The sequence below is a fragment of the Nyctereutes procyonoides genome, unplaced genomic scaffold (genome assembly GCF_905146905.1).
Source record: "Nyctereutes procyonoides isolate TBG_1078 unplaced genomic scaffold, NYPRO_anot_genome, whole genome shotgun sequence".
Taxonomy (NCBI): Eukaryota; Metazoa; Chordata; class Mammalia; order Carnivora; family Canidae; genus Nyctereutes; species Nyctereutes procyonoides.
In genome coordinates this window covers 57785194-57801991 of record NW_026575140.1, presented here as the reverse complement: position 1 = coordinate 57801991, position 16798 = coordinate 57785194, and the positions used below count along the sequence as shown (strand labels likewise).

General features: G+C 56.7%; 4 protein-coding genes across 7 annotated transcripts in view; 2 read left to right on the top strand and 2 right to left on the bottom strand.

The window, feature by feature from the left end:
• Positions 1 to 2844: 2844 nt before the first annotated feature.
• Positions 2845 to 7688, bottom strand: ZMYND15 (zinc finger MYND-type containing 15). Of its 3 annotated transcripts, none has more exons than XM_055307025.1 (13): positions 7103 to 7688; positions 6434 to 6668; positions 6189 to 6344; positions 5752 to 5912; positions 5139 to 5291; positions 4740 to 4820; positions 4481 to 4597; positions 4268 to 4356; positions 4069 to 4167; positions 3805 to 3958; positions 3667 to 3725; positions 3317 to 3477; positions 2845 to 3106 (listed from the first exon to the last, which is right to left on the bottom strand). In XM_055307025.1, exons 1-13 carry the CDS (start codon positions 7686 to 7688, stop codon positions 2935 to 2937), a joined length of 2223 nt encoding a protein of 740 aa, XP_055163000.1. In that variant the 3' UTR covers positions 2845 to 2934. The 3 variants fall into 3 exon arrangements, with proteins under 3 accessions (XP_055163000.1, XP_055162999.1, XP_055163001.1); XM_055307024.1 differs by having other exon boundaries at positions 3667 to 3753; positions 3809 to 3958; XM_055307026.1 differs by lacking the exon at positions 4481 to 4597.
• Positions 7630 to 12636, top strand: CXCL16 (C-X-C motif chemokine ligand 16). Of its 2 annotated transcripts, none has more exons than XM_055307027.1 (6): positions 7630 to 7741; positions 8010 to 8851; positions 9105 to 9243; positions 9495 to 9577; positions 11111 to 11554; positions 12011 to 12307. In XM_055307027.1, the coding sequence occupies exons 2-6, from the start codon at positions 8797 to 8799 to the stop codon at positions 12055 to 12057; spliced, it is 768 nt and encodes a 255-aa protein (XP_055163002.1). In that variant the 5' UTR covers positions 7630 to 7741; positions 8010 to 8796; the 3' UTR covers positions 12058 to 12307. The 2 variants fall into 2 exon arrangements, with proteins under 2 accessions (XP_055163002.1, XP_055163003.1); XM_055307028.1 differs by lacking the exon at positions 7630 to 7741 and adding an exon at positions 12330 to 12636 and having other exon boundaries at positions 7841 to 8851; positions 12011 to 12080.
• A 142-nt stretch (positions 12637 to 12778) lies between these two features.
• MED11 (mediator complex subunit 11) lies at positions 12779 to 14198 on the bottom strand. Its single transcript, XM_055307030.1, has 3 exons — positions 14040 to 14198; positions 13743 to 13873; positions 12779 to 13119 (listed from the first exon to the last, which is right to left on the bottom strand). The coding sequence occupies exons 1-3, from the start codon at positions 14122 to 14124 to the stop codon at positions 12982 to 12984; spliced, it is 354 nt and encodes a 117-aa protein (XP_055163005.1). The 5' UTR covers positions 14125 to 14198; the 3' UTR covers positions 12779 to 12981.
• A 124-nt stretch (positions 14199 to 14322) lies between these two features.
• Positions 14323 to 16798, top strand: part of PELP1 (proline, glutamate and leucine rich protein 1) — a 36753-nt gene continuing 34277 nt past the window's right edge. Inside the window, exon 1 of the mRNA XM_055305749.1 lies at positions 14323 to 14372. The gene's annotated coding sequence lies outside the window, so the exon portion shown is untranslated. The remainder of the gene's footprint in view (positions 14373 to 16798) is intronic.

Below are 16798 nucleotides of genomic sequence, written 5' to 3'. Positions count from 1 at the left end.
TTAGCTTTTCTAAGTGGGTTAAATGCGAGGTACCGCTGCTGTTCACACCAGGAGTGACATGGGCCGCCCAGAAAGGAAAGGTCCCTCATTCTCTACCCTTCCTCCTGTCTCTTCCCAAACCACATCTTTGTGTGAGTCAGCATAGACACTTCTGACCCATACTTTAGCTGTTATTACTCTGAGCACTTCTGACACCAAAGGTGTGTGTGTGTGTGTGTGTGTGTGTGTGTGTATTTCCGCACACCAACAGGTGCTCCAACTGGCCAGATACTTGGGTGGAGTGGTGGGAGGATGGGGGGATGGGCTGGGAAATTGCTTTGCCAGTGGAGCTTTTCACTCTGTGTCCTACTCTCTACAAGTCTGGCACCAAGTCCCTGGAGGGAGCTTAATCTCCCCAGGGCCACCCCCACTTCAGAAGCCAGTCATGAGCCCTGGGGCCTCCCGTACTTCTGACCAACTGACTATAAATTGAGGCTTCCCACAATCCCCTCCTCAGGTTCAATAATTTGCCAGAACAGCTCATGGGACTCGGGAAAACAGTTTCCTATTACTGATTGATTACAAGCGGTGCAACTCAGGGACAGGCAGATGGAAGAGATGCACGTGGCAAAGGCGTGAGGGGTAGGCAGGGGGAGCCCCCATGCCATCTGGCCGTACCCCCCAAGCACTACCTCAGTAGGCTCCCCAGCACAGGCATGCTCTGAACCCCATTGGTTAGGGGTTTTTGTGGAGGTTCTGTTATGTAGGAGTGATTGATTAAATCCTGGTGATTAACTTGGTCACCAGCTCCCCTGGCCCCTCTCCAGGGGCTGCTGGGTGGGGTGAGGGTTCCAGCACTCTACTCATACCATTACTAGCCAACAGCCCCTATCATCAAGTTAAATAGGGATCCACCTAGGGTGACCTCACTGGCATCAACTCAGATAAGGTTGGAAGGGCTTATGATTAATAACCCAAGACATTCTCCCATTATCCTTTTCACTAAGGAGATTCTTCTATTTGAGAAAGAGAGAGAGAGAAAGAGAAAGAGCATGAACAAGAAGATGGGCAGAGCGAGAGGGAGAAACAGACTCCCCTTGACGTGGGACTTGATGCCAGGACCCTGGGATCACACCCTGAGCCAAAGGCAGTTACTCAACCAGGGAGCCACCCAGGTGCCCTGAAATAGTTTTATTTTATTATTATTATTATTATTTTTTATGATAGTCACACAGAGAGAGAGAGAGAGGCAGAGACATAGGCAGAGGCAGAAGCAGGCTCCATGCACCAGGAGCTTGACGTGGGACTCGATACCGGGTCTCCAGGATCGCACCCTGGGCCAAAGGCAGGCGCCAAACCGCTGCGCCACCCAGGGATCCCCGGAAATAGTTTTAGATTCGTAGTCAAGTTACACAGTATGCCCATATACCCTTCCCCCAACTTCTTCTAACGCTGCATCTTTATCAAAACGAAGACATTAACATCGACACAATAACGTCAGCTAAACTCTGTAGATTTTTTTTTAATTTTTATTTATTTATGATAGTCACACACACAGAGAGAGAGAGGCAGAGACACAGGCAGAGGGAGAAGCGGGCTCCATGCACCGGGAGCCCGACGTGGGATTCGATCCCGGGTCTCCAGGATCTCGCCCTGGGCCAAAGGCAGGCGCCAAACCGCTGCGCCACCCAGGGATCCCAACTCTGTAGATTTTATTTGGATTCCTCCAAGTTTTTCTACGAATGTCCTTTTCCTGCCCCAGGATCCAATCCAGGAGTCCACCACCTCACAGGTGTCCTGTCTCCGGAGCCCTTCTAGTCTGTCACAATTTCTTGGTCTTTTTTTGCCTTCTGTGACTTTGACACTTCGGAAGAAGCACCGGAAGAAGCACCGTAGACTGTCCCACAGTAGGGACTTATCGGATGTGTCCTCACGATCACACCGAGGTTATGGATTTGGGGGAAGAATACAAGGGTGACGCGGCTTTCTCATCACCACGCATCAGAGAGTGCATGATGTCAACCTGACTTAATCTCATTAACCTTGATCCTTTGGGTAAGGTGGTGTCTGCCAAGTTTCTCCACTGCTTTTCCGTTTCTAGACTTAGCTAACTGAGTCACTTATGCCCAGCCCATACTCGGGATTTTAAGAGTGGAACAAAATAACCCGAGGGATTTAGGCAGGACGGCAATGTGGTAGAAGGAATTCTCTGCCTGAAATGGAGAGTGGGCAGTGAGAGTGGAAATGAACTGGCGGATCCAAGTGACTTGAGCAGCATGACTCAGCAGAAGTATGAGAAACGAGAGGTGGAAGGTGGAGACAAGGATGGCCCACGGTTGGGTGGCTTGGGCCCCCTAAACCATGGTTTGTGCATCCCTAGGAGCTTGTGTGCATCCTCTGCCCCGGAAGGAGAAGCCTCTCTGCCTCGGGTCTTGCTTTGCCTTGGCGTGGGTCCATGAGGGTTACTGGGGCCTCCAGTTCTTATTTTTAAAGTTTTTATTTACTTATTTGACAGAGAGAGAGAGAGAGAGAGTGAGAGTGAGCGCTCACAAGCAGGCTGAGCCAGGAACCGGAGGCGGGGCTCCATCCCAGGACCCCGGGTTTCATGACCTGAGCCACCCAGGCTGCCCTACTGAGGCCTACGATGACTTACACACATGCACCAGGAGTTTAGGGTCATCAGAGAGGGTCGGAGCCGCACGGAAGACAGGGGACAGCCGGGGAGGGGCTGACAGGAGCTGGAGGAAAATGAGTCAGCCCCAAATCCTCCTCTCCGCTCCACGTTTAATGACCCGGGTACGGGCGTATAACCAGAGGGCTCGTGACTCAGTGGTTTCAAACAAGTACTTTTATTTACCTCTGCGAGTTCCGCCAACCCGCCTCCCCCTGGCCCTTCGCGTTTCAGTTCTCCCTCCGAGGGCGTGCTGGGGAGGGCTGGGCGGCCACCCTGGGCCCTCATCTGCGCCGGCGGGACCCCCGCCCGGGTTTCTTTTCCCCGCGGCGCCGGCGGGCGGGGGCGGGGGGCACGGCGGGGGTCGGGGCCGGGGGCGCGGGGCCGGGCGCCGGGCGGGCTCCGCTGCCCTGCGGGGGCTTGTACACCAGGTGGAAGATGAAGGCGTTGCAGTACCTGAGGAGGCGGGGCGTCGTCAGGGGCGGGGCCTGGGGGGCGGGGCCTGATTGGGGGGGGCTCGGCGGGGGCCGGCCAGCCCGGGTCCCGGGAGTGGATCCCGTCGGCTGTGTGTGCGCGCGTTCGAGGCCCGCGGAGGGGGGCAAGGGGTCGCCGGAGTGAGGGGGCTACCCGGAGGGCGGAGGACCCCGCGCGGGCCCCGGGCCTTACCAGGGCATGCAGTTGTCGGCCGCTCGGAGGCGAAAGGGGGAGCGGAAGGGGTTGGGCCGCGGGGGGCTGGTGCCCCCGCCCGTGGCCACCGCCATGGTCTGGTCGTCCATCACACAGCCGTACTCGCTGCTCTCGGTGAAGAAGGCCGGCACTCGGAGGGACTGCAGCGGGCGGGGCCTCTGACTCTCCGCCCAGCCCCTCCCCAGGGGCCAGGGGCGCAGACTGACACACCGGGTCTGGGGGGCCCCCGGGGCACGGCCCGGGTCTGGAGCAGAGGATGGGATGCAGGGGGCAAAGCAGGTGGTTCGGGGCAGGAGGGGAGAACGGGTCCCTTTTGGGCCATCCCCCACCTGCAGCCGGGGCAGCGAGCTCAGCCAAGTGTCCTTGAGACCGAAGCCGGAGTTAAATCCTGCAGACAGAGGGGGAGTGGACAGAAGGTCGCCGGTGGCCTTGTCCCAGTCCCCACACTCCTACCCCCCAACTCTTACCGATGACCAGGTCAGGCTTGGGCCCCTGGAGCAGGTGGTAGGGCCTTGCGGACACCTTGATCTGCAGGTCCCTGCGGCCCCCCTTCTCCTTAGTCCCGGAGCTGAGCCGTGCAGACACTCCGGAACCAGGACGGACAGAAACCTCTGGGCCATCCTGGGAAGCCAGGAGCAGAGCGGAGAGATGGCTGGAAGTTAGGGGACTGGGCCATGCGGAAGGCAAGACAGGGGAGAGCAGGAGGTAGGAGAGCAGCCCCCAGCCCTCACCCTTTGCAGGGTAAAATGCTGCTGGTCACTGTCAAGGGGCAGGCCGTCACCCACAAACTGCAGCTCCAGGGCCATGTGCGGGAGCAAGACCAGGAGCTCCTGAAGGACAGAGAGGACAGCTCAGGTCCCCCCCCCCCCCCCCCCCCCGGACACGTCCATCTCCACACCCAAGTGCCGCTTCTGTCCTGGAGGGACTTACCCAAAACACCATGACTAGATCAAACTCCTTCCCGGCCTCCACCACGTGGATTTTTAGTGACTGCTTGTTCTGGATGTTGAGCTCAGGGACTGGGTGAGAAGCTGGCCACTTAAGAAGAGGGCCTCCCCTCCTTCCTCTTATCCCCCTGTAGCCCCCCGCCCACCTCCCGCCACTATGTCCCCAGCACATCTCCCCCTGCTCTTCTCTCCTTACAGGACTGGGGCACCAGGTGAGTGATGACGTAGTACACGGTCAATGGGTAGGTGAGAAGCACAGCCATGGGGGAGTCCAAGCTGAGGCCTCTCCACGTGTAGTAATCCTGCCACGAGCCTGGGGAGAGTGGGTTACTGGGGGACTGAGCCGGCCTGGATCTCAGCCCTGTCCTGTCTAATAGCATCCCTTCTTCACAGCCATTCAGACTGCTGGCCCTCCAGCCCTGTCTGCTAGCTCCTGAAGGGCCCCTCCAGCTCACCAAAGAGGCCCCTGGGTGGATCTGGGGGCACAGGAGGCATGAGGGCAGGCCCATCCCCCTGGAGAAGCTGATAGGGATCTCCTGAAAAGATGAAAGAAGAGGATCATGGTGTCAGGGAGGCCCCTACCCGACCCAACCTCCTCTTCCTCCCAAAGGAGCTGTATTCCCTGGAGCTACAGCAAGAGGAATGGGAGGTTCCCTGTGGATGGGGCTTTTGGACGGGGTGGGCAGGGGTGACTTCTTTGAGAACTGGGGCAAGGCCTGAAATGGCTCTGGTGGTGGTGGTGGTAGAGTTGGGTGTATAGGGTGGAGGTGTGACCTAGGACCCAGACAACTGTTTTCTCCCCCATCCTTCTCTCTAGGCTGAGGGGCCCATGCCTGAAGAGAGGCCCCACAAACCACTGAGAAGAAGGCTGAGGGCTGGTGTGCTGGCCCGGGGGTGCCTGGGGGTGCCAGGGCCTGGAATCAGCATGCTGAGCTGGGTCCAGTAGCCACGAGTGAGGCCCCGTGAGGCCAGAAAGGCCTCCTTGTTGAAGCTTTCACTGGTCACCTCTGGGGAAGGAGGAAGGGAGGGTTTGAGGAGGGTCTGGGGGCTAGGACCCCAGATATAGATCATCTCAGTTTCTCTCATGGCCCCTGGGTCTGAACCTGATTCTAGGCCTGGAGAGAATGAATATTTCTGAGTGTCTACAGTGTAGCGGGCACTGAGTCCACAGAATCTTTGTAACAATTCATGTTTTGTCTGGTCACCAGTTCCTGGTGCAGCTGGGCAGCAAGTGCCTGCACCCCTGCTCCCGCACCCCCTGGGCTCTTTCAGGGGCGCAGACATGCACTCCTCAGCTCCAGATCCGGTGTGCAGCCCCAGGACTTGGGCCCCCAGCCCTAAATCCCCAGCATCCAGGCATTACACCTGGGATCCAGCCCCAGACATGTCTCCTGCAGGCCCAGAACCTGGCCTGCAGCCCCCAACACCTGGTTTCACTTTCTCCCCCATTCCCATCTCCTGTGGTACCTGCAGTGTAGGTAAAAGGCAGGGTTGCCAGTTCTCCAGCCCGCTCCATGAAGGCTGCAAGCCTTGGACACCAAAATTGATGGCTCACATCATCTGGGCATCGCCGCCAGTCGGCCCGGAGACAGGCCTCTCCACAGTACAAGACGGCACTACACTGGGGGCTGGGATCACAGGGGTGGTGGGCACCCAGGATTAATCTCTGTAGGTCTTCCATCTGCTGTTTTTCTGCCCCGCCACTGCCCATGTATCGTTCGGTCTGTTTTTCTCTATACTCTGCTCCTAACAGCTTGCTTTCTTCCTCCTCTGACCCCCAGGTCTCTAACACCTGTCTGGTAGCCCCACCCCACCCCACCCACCTTCACTGGGCAGCTTTCTCAGCTTGCCCTGACTGTTGGGGTCTCCTTCCTTCTCCCCCCACCACCTTTCAGGCAGCTCACCAAGGTGTCAGCTTCACTTCAAAGCTGTGCCTGTGACAAACATGGCAGGTTTGAGCCTGGAGGGAAGCAAATGTGAAGCCCGGCCGGGGACCCCACGTCCGCATAGGTGTCTTGGCTAACTTCACTCCCAGCCTTGGGACCAGACTCTCCAACTCTCTGAATGGGGGTGGAGGCAGTGTCAGTCTGGTGGGCTCTGGAGTCCAGACCCCTAGGTGTCCCCAACCTCAGATACCAGATTTCTGTACCGATGCAGTTGGGCGTCTCCCACAGTAAGCTGTCGGGGTTTTCGAGGGTCTCCGGAGCCCATGGGGCAGGCCATGCTGTGGCAGAGGAGGGCATAGGCGCGAGGGGCCAGGTTCTCTGTCCCTGAGCCCTTGCTTGCACTCCTCTGGGTTCCATCCATTAGCAGGTCAATGCCCAAGATGGTGCCATGTTCATCCGTCACCAATAAGAGGCAGGAAAGGTGCAGGGGGGCAGCCTCTGGGGAAGGAAAGTCAGAGGTGGGGAGTGGCAAAGATGGGCAGAGTCAAAGGTATGAAAATCATGCCTACAGGAGTTAGGCGGGTCAACTAAATGAACAGAGGGGACCGGGTAGAGAGGGGATGCCTCATGGAAAGAGGACACTTGCTACACCGTGCTGCCACCTGCGGCCACACAGAAGTGTTGGCCTGCTGCTGGAACTTGAAAGTTTTCCTTTGACTTCTGGAATCTTTTTTTTTTTCTTTCATTGTATAAATGTTGGCTCAAAGTTTGAAAAGCAAAAACCACTGTGAGTCAATGAAAACATCTTTTTGGGCCAGCTTGGCCAGCAGGCCACCCACTGGTGACTCCTGGCCAGGCTGCATGGTAGAGGAGGTCTTCCAAAGGGGAGAATGTCTAGGCAGGGGTCAGACAGGGCAGCCCCAGGATCTTACCGCTTCTCCGCCCCTTCCTCCTGTCAGGGCCCACTTCTTCCTCAGCCTTGTCCTCTCGGCAGCCTTCCTCGCCGCCTCTGCCTCCTGCCTCCTGCTCAGCCTCCTCGGTTTCCCCTGGAGGGTTTGCTTCCTGGGGGGACTCCCTGCTGGTGGGGCCTGGCTCCCCATCCTCCTCCGGATCTACCTTCTCCACACCTGTACCCTCCTCCTCTCTATTCTCTTCCTCTTCCTCCTCCTCCTCTGCTTCCTCCCCTTCCTCCAGGCTGACAAAGCTGACATAGGGGCTTAGGTCTCGCAGGTGCAGTGGGGGCTCGTCTCCCAGGAAGCAGGCAGCCCCCAGGCCTGGTGCAGGGCCTGGCTCTGCCCCTTGCCCCAGGCTGATGCCCACACTACGGTTGGGCAATACATGGAGCACCCAAAGGGCAGGGTCCTGGGGCAGTCTTCTGATCTGAGCCTCCAGCTGGCGCCAGCGGCTCTCAAGGCTGGCCCCCACAGCCCCGCGCTCTGCAGCGAACTTTCGGAACCAGCCAAACAGGAGGGCAGCGAAATCAAGGAACTCATCTCTGTATCCAGACACAAACTCCATGTCTTCAGGGGCACGGGGTCTGGGCCCAGACTAAGCAGAGGAAGGGGTGTATGGTAAGGCAGAGGGTAATGGGGGGGTTCAGGGCTGGGTCACCAAATGGGGAGGGTGTGGGTTTGAGGTTCACTAACGTGGGGCCTCTGGATGAGTGTGAGGAGCTGAGACTACTTTTCGGGGCTCAGGGTGGGAGTTCAGGGTGAGAACTGGGGCCAGGCATGGAAGTGGGCGAGCAGGGTTTCAGATGAGTAGTCAGGAGTGAGATGGTATTTGGGGCTCAGAATCCGAGGCTCAAACCCTCAAGAGTAAGGTCTGAATTGTGGATAGATTTGGAGGGCTAATCCCACGGGGAAGGGTTTGGCGAGCGGGGATTACTTTGGATCCGTCTGCGGGATGTGCGAGGAGGGAACCGGAGCGGGGGCATCCCCTCGCCTTGGACCGGTTCGGCAGGGAGTCCCCGTGGACCCAGTCCCTCCCGGCCGCTCCGCCTCTCCGGTACCTGCAGCCGCCACCACTTTTCGAAGGTAAATACCTCGGGGCTCCGGGGGGGATGGGGGTGGGTGGGCGTGACGTCAGGGCCGCGGGAGCCCGCGCCCCCCCCCCCCGAGACCCCGCCCCCGTCGGGAGCTCACGGATTTTCCCGCGGTCCTCACCGGGCATGTGACCCAGTGCCGGTGCCCGGCGGGGAAGCGAAAGCGCCCTGGGAGGTGGTGGCGGCGGAGGACGGGAGGAGCGGTGGCGGCGGGCGCGCCGCCTGACCTGGGGCGGCTGGGCGGGCATCCCCCAGCGGGGCCCAGCTCGTGTTGCCTTTGCGCGCTCCTTCCCGGCCGCTCCCTCGGCGCGGGGGCGCGCGGCGCGGGGGCGCGGGGGACGGGGGCGCGGGGCCCCGCCTCCGGGACTTTCCCCGCGGCGGTGGCGGTGGGGGGCAGCTGCCGCGAGGCCCGCAGTACCGACCGCGCTGTCGGTTCGGACGGTGGGAGCTCGGGAGGAGGGCGCCGCCAGCTCGCGCCGCACCCCCCACCCTCGCACCCCGACGGCCGCGGCTGCCCGGCGTCCCGGCGGGCCCGGGAGGGAGCAGCTGGACGCGGCGCTGCGGTCCGGCCTGGCCCCCGACATGGGGGCCGGGCCCCTCGTGCTGCTTGCGGCGCTGGCGCTGCTGCCTCGGCCAGGTTCGTCCAGGGCCCCAGTCGGGGAGTGGAATGGGGGACCGGGGCGCCGAGGGCCGCGGGGTACTGTGGAGCAGGGGGCGGAGCCGGGGTCCCCCCGGGGTGGGGGACAGGCTGGGGGCACCCGGGTCCGGGCGTGTGTGAGGGAGCGCCCTGCGGGTCTGGGGGTCAGATCTGGGATCCGAGGAGGAGGCGCGGTGACCCTGGGGAGCCCCTCGAGCTGGGATCTGGCGCTGACCGCCGGTACCCTTGCCAGGCGATGGCAACGAGGGCAGCGTCACTGGCAGTTGTTACTGCGACAAAGCGATTTCTTCCGGCTCCCCTCCGACGGCGGAGCTCATGGCCCATCTTCGAAAACATCTGCGAGTCTATCAGCGCTGTAATTCCTACGTCAGGTGAGCTCACGGAGCACCGGGAGGGCGGCGCTGCTGGGGCCTCCAGGACCTCACTGGTTCACCCGGAGCTCCTGGGGGCACCTGGCCCCCTCTCAGGGTTACCTTCCCCTTAATTCTCCATGTCCTTGTTTCCCTGTCCGAACCACCTGGGAATTCCCCAGTCTGGGCAGAAAGGGCCCTGCTTGCTTTTGGCAGTGACTTCAGGTCTTTGGAATGAGGAAAGAGTTAAAATCCCAAGTCTTCCTTCTTAGGTTTCAGCTACGAATGCGGAGCGTGTGTGGCGGCAGCAAGGATCCGTGGGTTCAACAGTTGATGAGCTGCTTGGATCGCAAAGGTACTGGCTTTCCCGCTCCTGCCTGAGGTCTGTCTCCAGGGCAGGGGCCCCCTCCCAATGACACCTGGAATTCCTCTTGTAGCTGGTGCCAGCCAAAGCCCCTTAGGTCCCTGTTGGCCCCGTGTCATTCACCATCACTGTCATGATTTTGGCCAATTCATCCTGTTACCTGTGCTCTTATTTCCTTAATATTTTTCGTGAAACCAAGGCACTGCTTTTGTTTTCTGGTGTTTGGCTGTGGTGATCTAAAGACATACACAAAAGTTGAAAGACCAGTGCAGTGAACATCTGTAGGCCCACCACCTAGATTCCACGCTTTTTGGCTTTTTAATGTTTATATTTTATGTAATGTGTGTGGTAGGCAGAGAACACAGCAAATGCGTGTGTTTTACAATATCAAGTTTACAGCATGCTGACTATATTTGTTTTAGTTCACGCCCATCTATGTTTCTATCCATCATCAATCCACCTTCTTTTTTTAAAAAAAGATTTTATTTATTTGAGAGAGAGAGAAGAGTGCATGAGAAGGGGGAAGAGCAGAGGGAGGGGGAGAAGTAGTAGACTCACTGCTGAGCAGGGAGCCCGATGTGGGGCTGGATCCCAGAACCCTCAGATCAGGGCACCCCCACCTTATTTTCTGATGTATTTCCAAATTAGTTGCAGGCTCGACCATACTTCATCCTCACACATCTCAGGCTGTGTATTGTTAAGTAGAAATCAGCACTTTATTGTTGATTTTTCTCTTTTGAGGTAAAATTTACGTGCAGTGAAACGAGTTAAGTTCTTATGTGTACACAAGCCAGTTTTGGAAAAACGTAACTAGCAGCTTGTCCTAAGCAATAACATCTATGAAGCCACAGATTTGAGGCACCGGCTGTATTTTTCTCCTAAAATAAATACACAACCGTTAAAACACAAAATGTTCTAACGCGTTGCAGCTGAAGTTGTCTTGTCGGAGCATCCCTGGTGTGCATACTGTTCCAAGGGCTACAGAAAGGCCTGCCTACAGGATTGCACTCCATCCTTCTAGCTACTGTGGCCCTTGGTACTAAAATCCTGCTTTATAGCTGAAAGCAAAGTGTCTCAGGGAGTGGGGTCAAGAGACAAGGGACAAGGTTGTGCATGAGGCTGCTTGGAAGCAGAGCCAGCTCTGGACACAAGCCTATCCCAGCACTTCCCTGTCGAATTCAGCTTACTTCCTTTTCCACCTCCCACCCCTGTGTCTGCCTTCCTTTTCAGGGCCTTAAGCTGTGACCTAGATCCACTACCCTTCAACTACTTTTTCACTTTGTATCCTCAGCTCTTTTTTTTTTGAAGATTTTATTTATTCATGAGAGACAGAGAGAGAGAGGCAGAGACACAGGCAGAGGGAGAAGCAAGCTCCATGAAGGGAGCCCGATGTGGGACTTGATCCCTGGACTCCAGCATCACGCCCTGGGCTGGGCCCAAGGCAGGTGCTAAACCACTGAGCCACCCAGGGATCCCCTGTATCCTCAGCTCTTAGCTCTGATTCCTTACTTCTTGTCTCTCCAGAATGTGGCTCTGCTGATTCCAGAAGTGTGGCCCCCCAGGAGCAGTTACCTCCCCTCAGCACCCAGGTTCCTGAGCCCACAGAAAGGGCTCCTTTAGACATGGGCTCCCCTGCTCAGACATATCTGCCACCCACCTGGCGGTCTACATACCTGCCAACTGCCTTGCAGTCCACCAGGCAGCCCGCGCTTCCAGCAGGGACACTATCTTTGGACAAAAAGCGCACCCATACCAGTGAAATCGCTACATCTACTGTGGGCCACAGTCTTGGGACTGGGTCTGAGGCTGGGGAGAGCCAGAAGCAGCAGATTAAAAGAGTGGAGCCTACAGCTGGGACATCAGCCATGGTGCCTGTGCTGTCCCTCCTGGGCATCATTTTCATTCTCACTGGAGTCCTCCTATATGTTCTTTGCAAGAGGAGGGAGCAGTCACTGCAGCACACTCCAGGTGAGCTGGGCCTCTGGGCCCCTCTCCCTCAGGGACCATAGCCTCCTTGGCAGGAATCCTGCCCCCAGTAGCTCCCGAGTGTCTGGAAACCTACCCCAGACAGACAAATATGAAGGTGGTCTGCACCGTGGGCCATAGACAATAAGAGTCAGTTAGAGACATTTACAGAATAGGGAAGGAGGGAGGGAAGCCATCTCAGGCCCAGGGACCTGTCCTTGACCTTCAAAGCTGGGCAGGGCTTGGAGCAACATTAGGATGGCAGCTGGGGTAGGCTAGTGGGAGATGAACCAAAGGAGGATGGTGGGGGCCATTCATTTATTTCACAAATCTGTATTGAGCACCTAATGTCCTAAGTCCTATGGTTAATGTTTTGGGGTCTAATTCCTCAGTTCAAGCTATTCCCCCAGCTTTCCTTAATCTCAGAGCTGGTATATTAATTTCCATATCTTTTTTCAGATCTGCACCTTCATTATACACCCGTGGCATCAGACTCCAATGTGTGAGCTAAGAGCGGAAGCCTGTCAGGGTACACATTGTGATTTATTCAGTCCTGTATAATTTAGAATAATCTCTGGCACTTAATAGGCACTCTGTAGCTATCTGATGTTTAACATACAAATAACCAGCCACTGCCCTCTTGTGGAGCTTTCCTGGTTTTTTATTTTCTATGCTATCCTGTAAAGTCTACCTTTTAATGTAATACCTTAGAGGAATTCTTTACGTGTGTTTTATTACTAAAGATTATTTTTATAATTATTGGCTCTTTTTTCTGCAGACATTGCCCTCATGCCCTTGCCCCTTACCATGGTTCCTGGCTTCAGCTTCTCTGCTGAGGATCCCACTGCTCCCTAGTCCCAGTCTCTCATCACACACCAGCTGTTCCTCCCCAGCCTCAGGCCTCTCCTGCTTCCTCCTTCCACCCCCAGTGCGGGGGCCTTCCCACCGTTCCTCCTCAGCAGGTGCCATGCACTTGGGTTTTATTTCCTCAATCCCTGTCCATATCACCCACATATGTTCCAGTGAGAGTCTGAGCTCCTTGCTTTCATTGCTGTTGTTTTTATTATTAAAGCCCCTAGTTCTTGTTTTGTCTCTTTCAATGAAGAAGAACGTGCCTCCATTGGTCCAGTCTGAAAAAGTCTGGGGTAGGGACATGAAGGGTTTGAGGAAGTAAGTGTGGTGTCTGAATCTCCCCTCTGCCTGAAGTTGTCAGCAGTTTTGTGGCGGGCAGAGCACCCTGCTGGAGGAGCCAGGGCATCACTGTGGGCAGGCCTGGTCTCACAAGATTCTCCGTTCCCACTTTCTGCCACTCAGCCCTTGCATACTCAGTCCAGTAGGACACGTGTGTGGCAGCCCCTAATGCCCACTGTACAGGTCTCCAGGTTTTTCCAGAGTGCCGGTGGTAGTCTCCAAGTTCTTGCTAGGTTGGCCTAGTTTTCCAGCATCTGCTCACAGGTTCGGGCCACATCACTGAGCTTGAGGCGAGCATAGTCCACTCGCTTCAGGGCCATCTGACAGTCCTTTCTGGAAGAGTAGCTGGAGCCCTCGTGGGGCTGCCCTGTGGCCACCTACAGGATATTCAAATGGATCAGTGAGGCACCCCTTCCCTTCCCCATCTCCCCAGCCAAGTAGCGGTTTTCCCGTCTCGTTTCTTCCCTGGGTGTGAAGCCTTTAAGGCTGGAGAGGTGGCTGGCTGACCTAGAGTAAATCACTTCACTTGTTAACCTCATCTATCAAGTGTGGGCAACAGTAACTACTTCCTAGACTTGTTGCAATTTCTGACACATTGTAAAAACTTAATGTTATAAAAAAAAGACTCCAGAACCCTCTGAACCTTGTCCCTTTTCTTAGGGCGTTGCCACTTCAGGGCCCCAAGGTCAGGTCAAGTGTGTTGAGTGCAAACTCTTGTGGCTTTGGCATGGTTCACAGGTTCTTTCCCAGGGCTTCCCTGTCCAGCGGCTCACGTAGCGCTTACCAGTGAATTGGGCAGGGCCACCTTTAAGTATTTCCTTCAGGAAGGAGAAGCTGGGTCTGGAAGGGTCACCCAGTCCCGGGGCTGGCTGGCTGGCTGGCTGGGAGGGGGGTGGGATGGGGGGATGGGATAGAGGGTGGGGTCTGGGGTGCCCGCGGTGTCGGCGGCGAGGGCTGGGGCGGAGAGCGGGAGGGGGCCAGCACCCCACCACGTACACACCTGGGTGAGGTAGCGGATCTGAGCCGACAGCTCCGCCTCCACGTGCTGCACAGACGCCGTGAAGGCCGCCGCCTGCCGGTCCAGGAGCCGCTCGTTGGTCTTCTCCTTGGACAGCTCCAGGATCACGGTCCCTGCGGGGGAGGAGACAGGGCCGGCGCTAGCCGGAGCGGGCCGTGCTGCCACCTGGGGGAGTCCCTCTGGGGGGGGGGCCCTCTCATCCCCGCAGAGGGGCGGCGGCAGGCACAGGTGCAGCCCTGCCCCGCCTCGCTCCCCGCCGCCAGCCGTCGCGTCCCGAACCTGCGTTCTGCAGAATGGCGCCAATTTCCCGTTCGATGTCCTCCAGGGCGCGGAGCCTCTCGTTCGCCAGGCTGTAGGTAGCCATTATCGCTTGGTGAGCCCTCCACGGGCTTTTCTCCTCGGCGAGACGCGACGCGGGAGCCCGGAAACGGCTGTCGGTGTGCGCCTGCGCAGGGCGTGCTCGGGCTGCGACTACAATTCCCAGGATGCTCGGCGCGGTCTCGCCTGGCGGGGGGGCGGGGGGACTACAAACTCCCAGGGTGTCGTGCGCACTCCCGGGTTTGCGCCGCCACTGCCACCGCCACCGCCACCGCCACCTCGCGACCAACTGTGGTAAGAGGCGGTCGTGAAGCCTGGCTTCCCCGCCCGAGGTCCCTCAGCCGGCCGCCTTCGCGACATTCCCGGAGCGGGGGTGGCGGGTGGGGGCGCGTCTGTATTTGGTTTCTTCTACGAGAAGCGCCCGCGCGGCTGCTGGTGCTGGGGGATGATGGTGTGAGCTCTGGGATGCTCTGCTTGCCCGGCCCGCTCCGCCGTCCGTCGGGGCCTGGGGAGGCCTGACCCGGTGAGTGTCGCCTTGTTCATCGCCCCAGCGATTCCCCCCGCGGGCGGGAGCCCCGCTGACACCCAGGCTTTGCAGCTTGTTCACAGGAGCTGGCTCCTTTCAGCCTTCCCCTTTCCCTTTCTGGTTGCCTGGTACAGGTGGGGTCTGGGACTGCGGGATGAATGGGATGGACTGTCACGTGACAGCGAGGTGGCCCTCCGGGAGCCCAGAGAGAGGATTGGAGCGGGGGTGGAGGGGGTAAGCGTTGCTGGCGACGAGCTTAGGGATCATAAAGTGGACGAGAGGCTGCAGTGGAAGAGGGGGTCGGCCCCAGCGGGTGCATGGTGCTGAGGAAGGGGTGCCTGGTGCAGCGCCGGTGCAGCCAGGGAGCCAGTTTGACTGGAGCCGCCAGTGCAATGTGGCGGCGGCTTGATGGAGTTGGAGCCAGATCAGCAAGGGGCTTCCCAGCTAAGTCATTTGGACTTTGCTCCCGAAGCCCTTGGGAACCCTTGAAAGATCTTCATAACAAGAAGTGTGTTATGGCCAGGTGTACCTTTGGCGGGGGAGGGGGACAGCCTCTGGAAGATTGGGAATGAAGCTAGTTGGCTCAGGGATAGCAGATGAATGGAGACTTTGAGTTCAGTGTGAGGGACCTCGCATGGAACTTCACTCCTTTTTAAAATCCTAATAAAATAACAGCAAGGGAATTTTTATTAAGGAGTCAGAGAGAGAGGGGAATTTTTAAAAAAATATTTTATTTATTTATCTATGAGAGACACAGAAAGAGAGGCGGAGACACACAGGCAGAGGGAGGAGAAGCAGGCCCCCTGCAAGGAGCCGGATGTGGGACTCCATCTCCAGTCCTGGGATCACAACCTGAGCCAAAGGCAGATGGTCAACCACTGAGCAACCCAGGTGTTCCAGGGATAGGAATTAATAGCAAAATTAAGTAGAAGCTGGAAGACAGAGGGAAAGTGGTGACTGATTTAGCAGTGAAGTGGTCATTAAGCCAGCAGTAGAGAAAGCTTCAAAGCAACATGATTTACTCTTAAATTAGTGGCATCGTGTACAACTGGGATGTAGGTGATACTAAAATGAGGAGGATTATTTGAAATAGATATCCCTTCCCCAGATTTTCTCCTTTGCTGTATATATCTCTGTACAACCACTCAGCTCCAACCCATCAAATACTGGAGGTTTTTTTTTTTTGTTGTTGTTGAAGGTGGAAAACAGGGCCTTTGGCATGGTAGGCCCTCCCCACCTGCCCCTGCCCCACTGGGCACAGTTGTATTGAAAACAGAGATTAGGGGTACCTGGCTGGCCCAGTCAGAAGGGCATGTGATTCTTGATCTCCGGGTAGTGAGTTCAAGCCCCATGTTGGGTGTAGAGATTACTTAAATTAATTAAAAAAAAAAAAAAAAAAAAAGCTTAGAACTAAAACGAGAAAATAGGGATTAAATGAAAGTTTATTTACGAAGTTCTAATCTGGAATTCTATACTCCAGTGGTGCTAGGATGAAGGCTAAAAATGCAACGATTCAATAACATAGAACTTAATTTTTTTTTCCCCAAAAAACAGCGCAGCGTGGGTAGTTCAGCATGTTCCACAGGTCATACGAAGATCAAGGCTAAAAGTGCAGCTTTGCCAGCCTTTAGGGTCTTGTACTCAAGAGTGTGGTCTGCAGGCCAGCAGCATTGACATTACCTAGAAGCTCACTAGAACTACAGAGTCGCAGGCCCCAAGCACATCTTCTGAATCAGTATCTGTGTTTGAAGATCCTCAGGTGATCTGTCTGCACAGTGAAATCTGAAGACTGCTGCTCTGGGGCAGTGCTGTCCGTCCTGTCAAAACTGGGTTGCTACCATCCCTGGGTCAGAGGCAGGCGGTGGCAAGGACGAAGAGGAAATGTGGAGGAGGCTCACCTGCTCAGGTGACCAGGAAGTGGCCCAGATAATTTTTTTTTTTTTTTTTAAAGATTTTATTTATTTATTCATGAGAGACACAGAAGAGAGAGGCAGAGATGTAGGCAGAGGGAGAAGCAGGCTCCAAGCAGGAAGCCTGATGTGGGACTCGATTCTGAGACTGCAGGATCACACCCTGAGCCAAAGGCAGGTGCTCAACCACTGAGCCACCCAGGTGTCCCCCAGATAATTTCTACTCTCATTCCATGGAAGGAAACAGTCATATGGTCTCACCCAACTCTGGGGTTCCAGGAAAC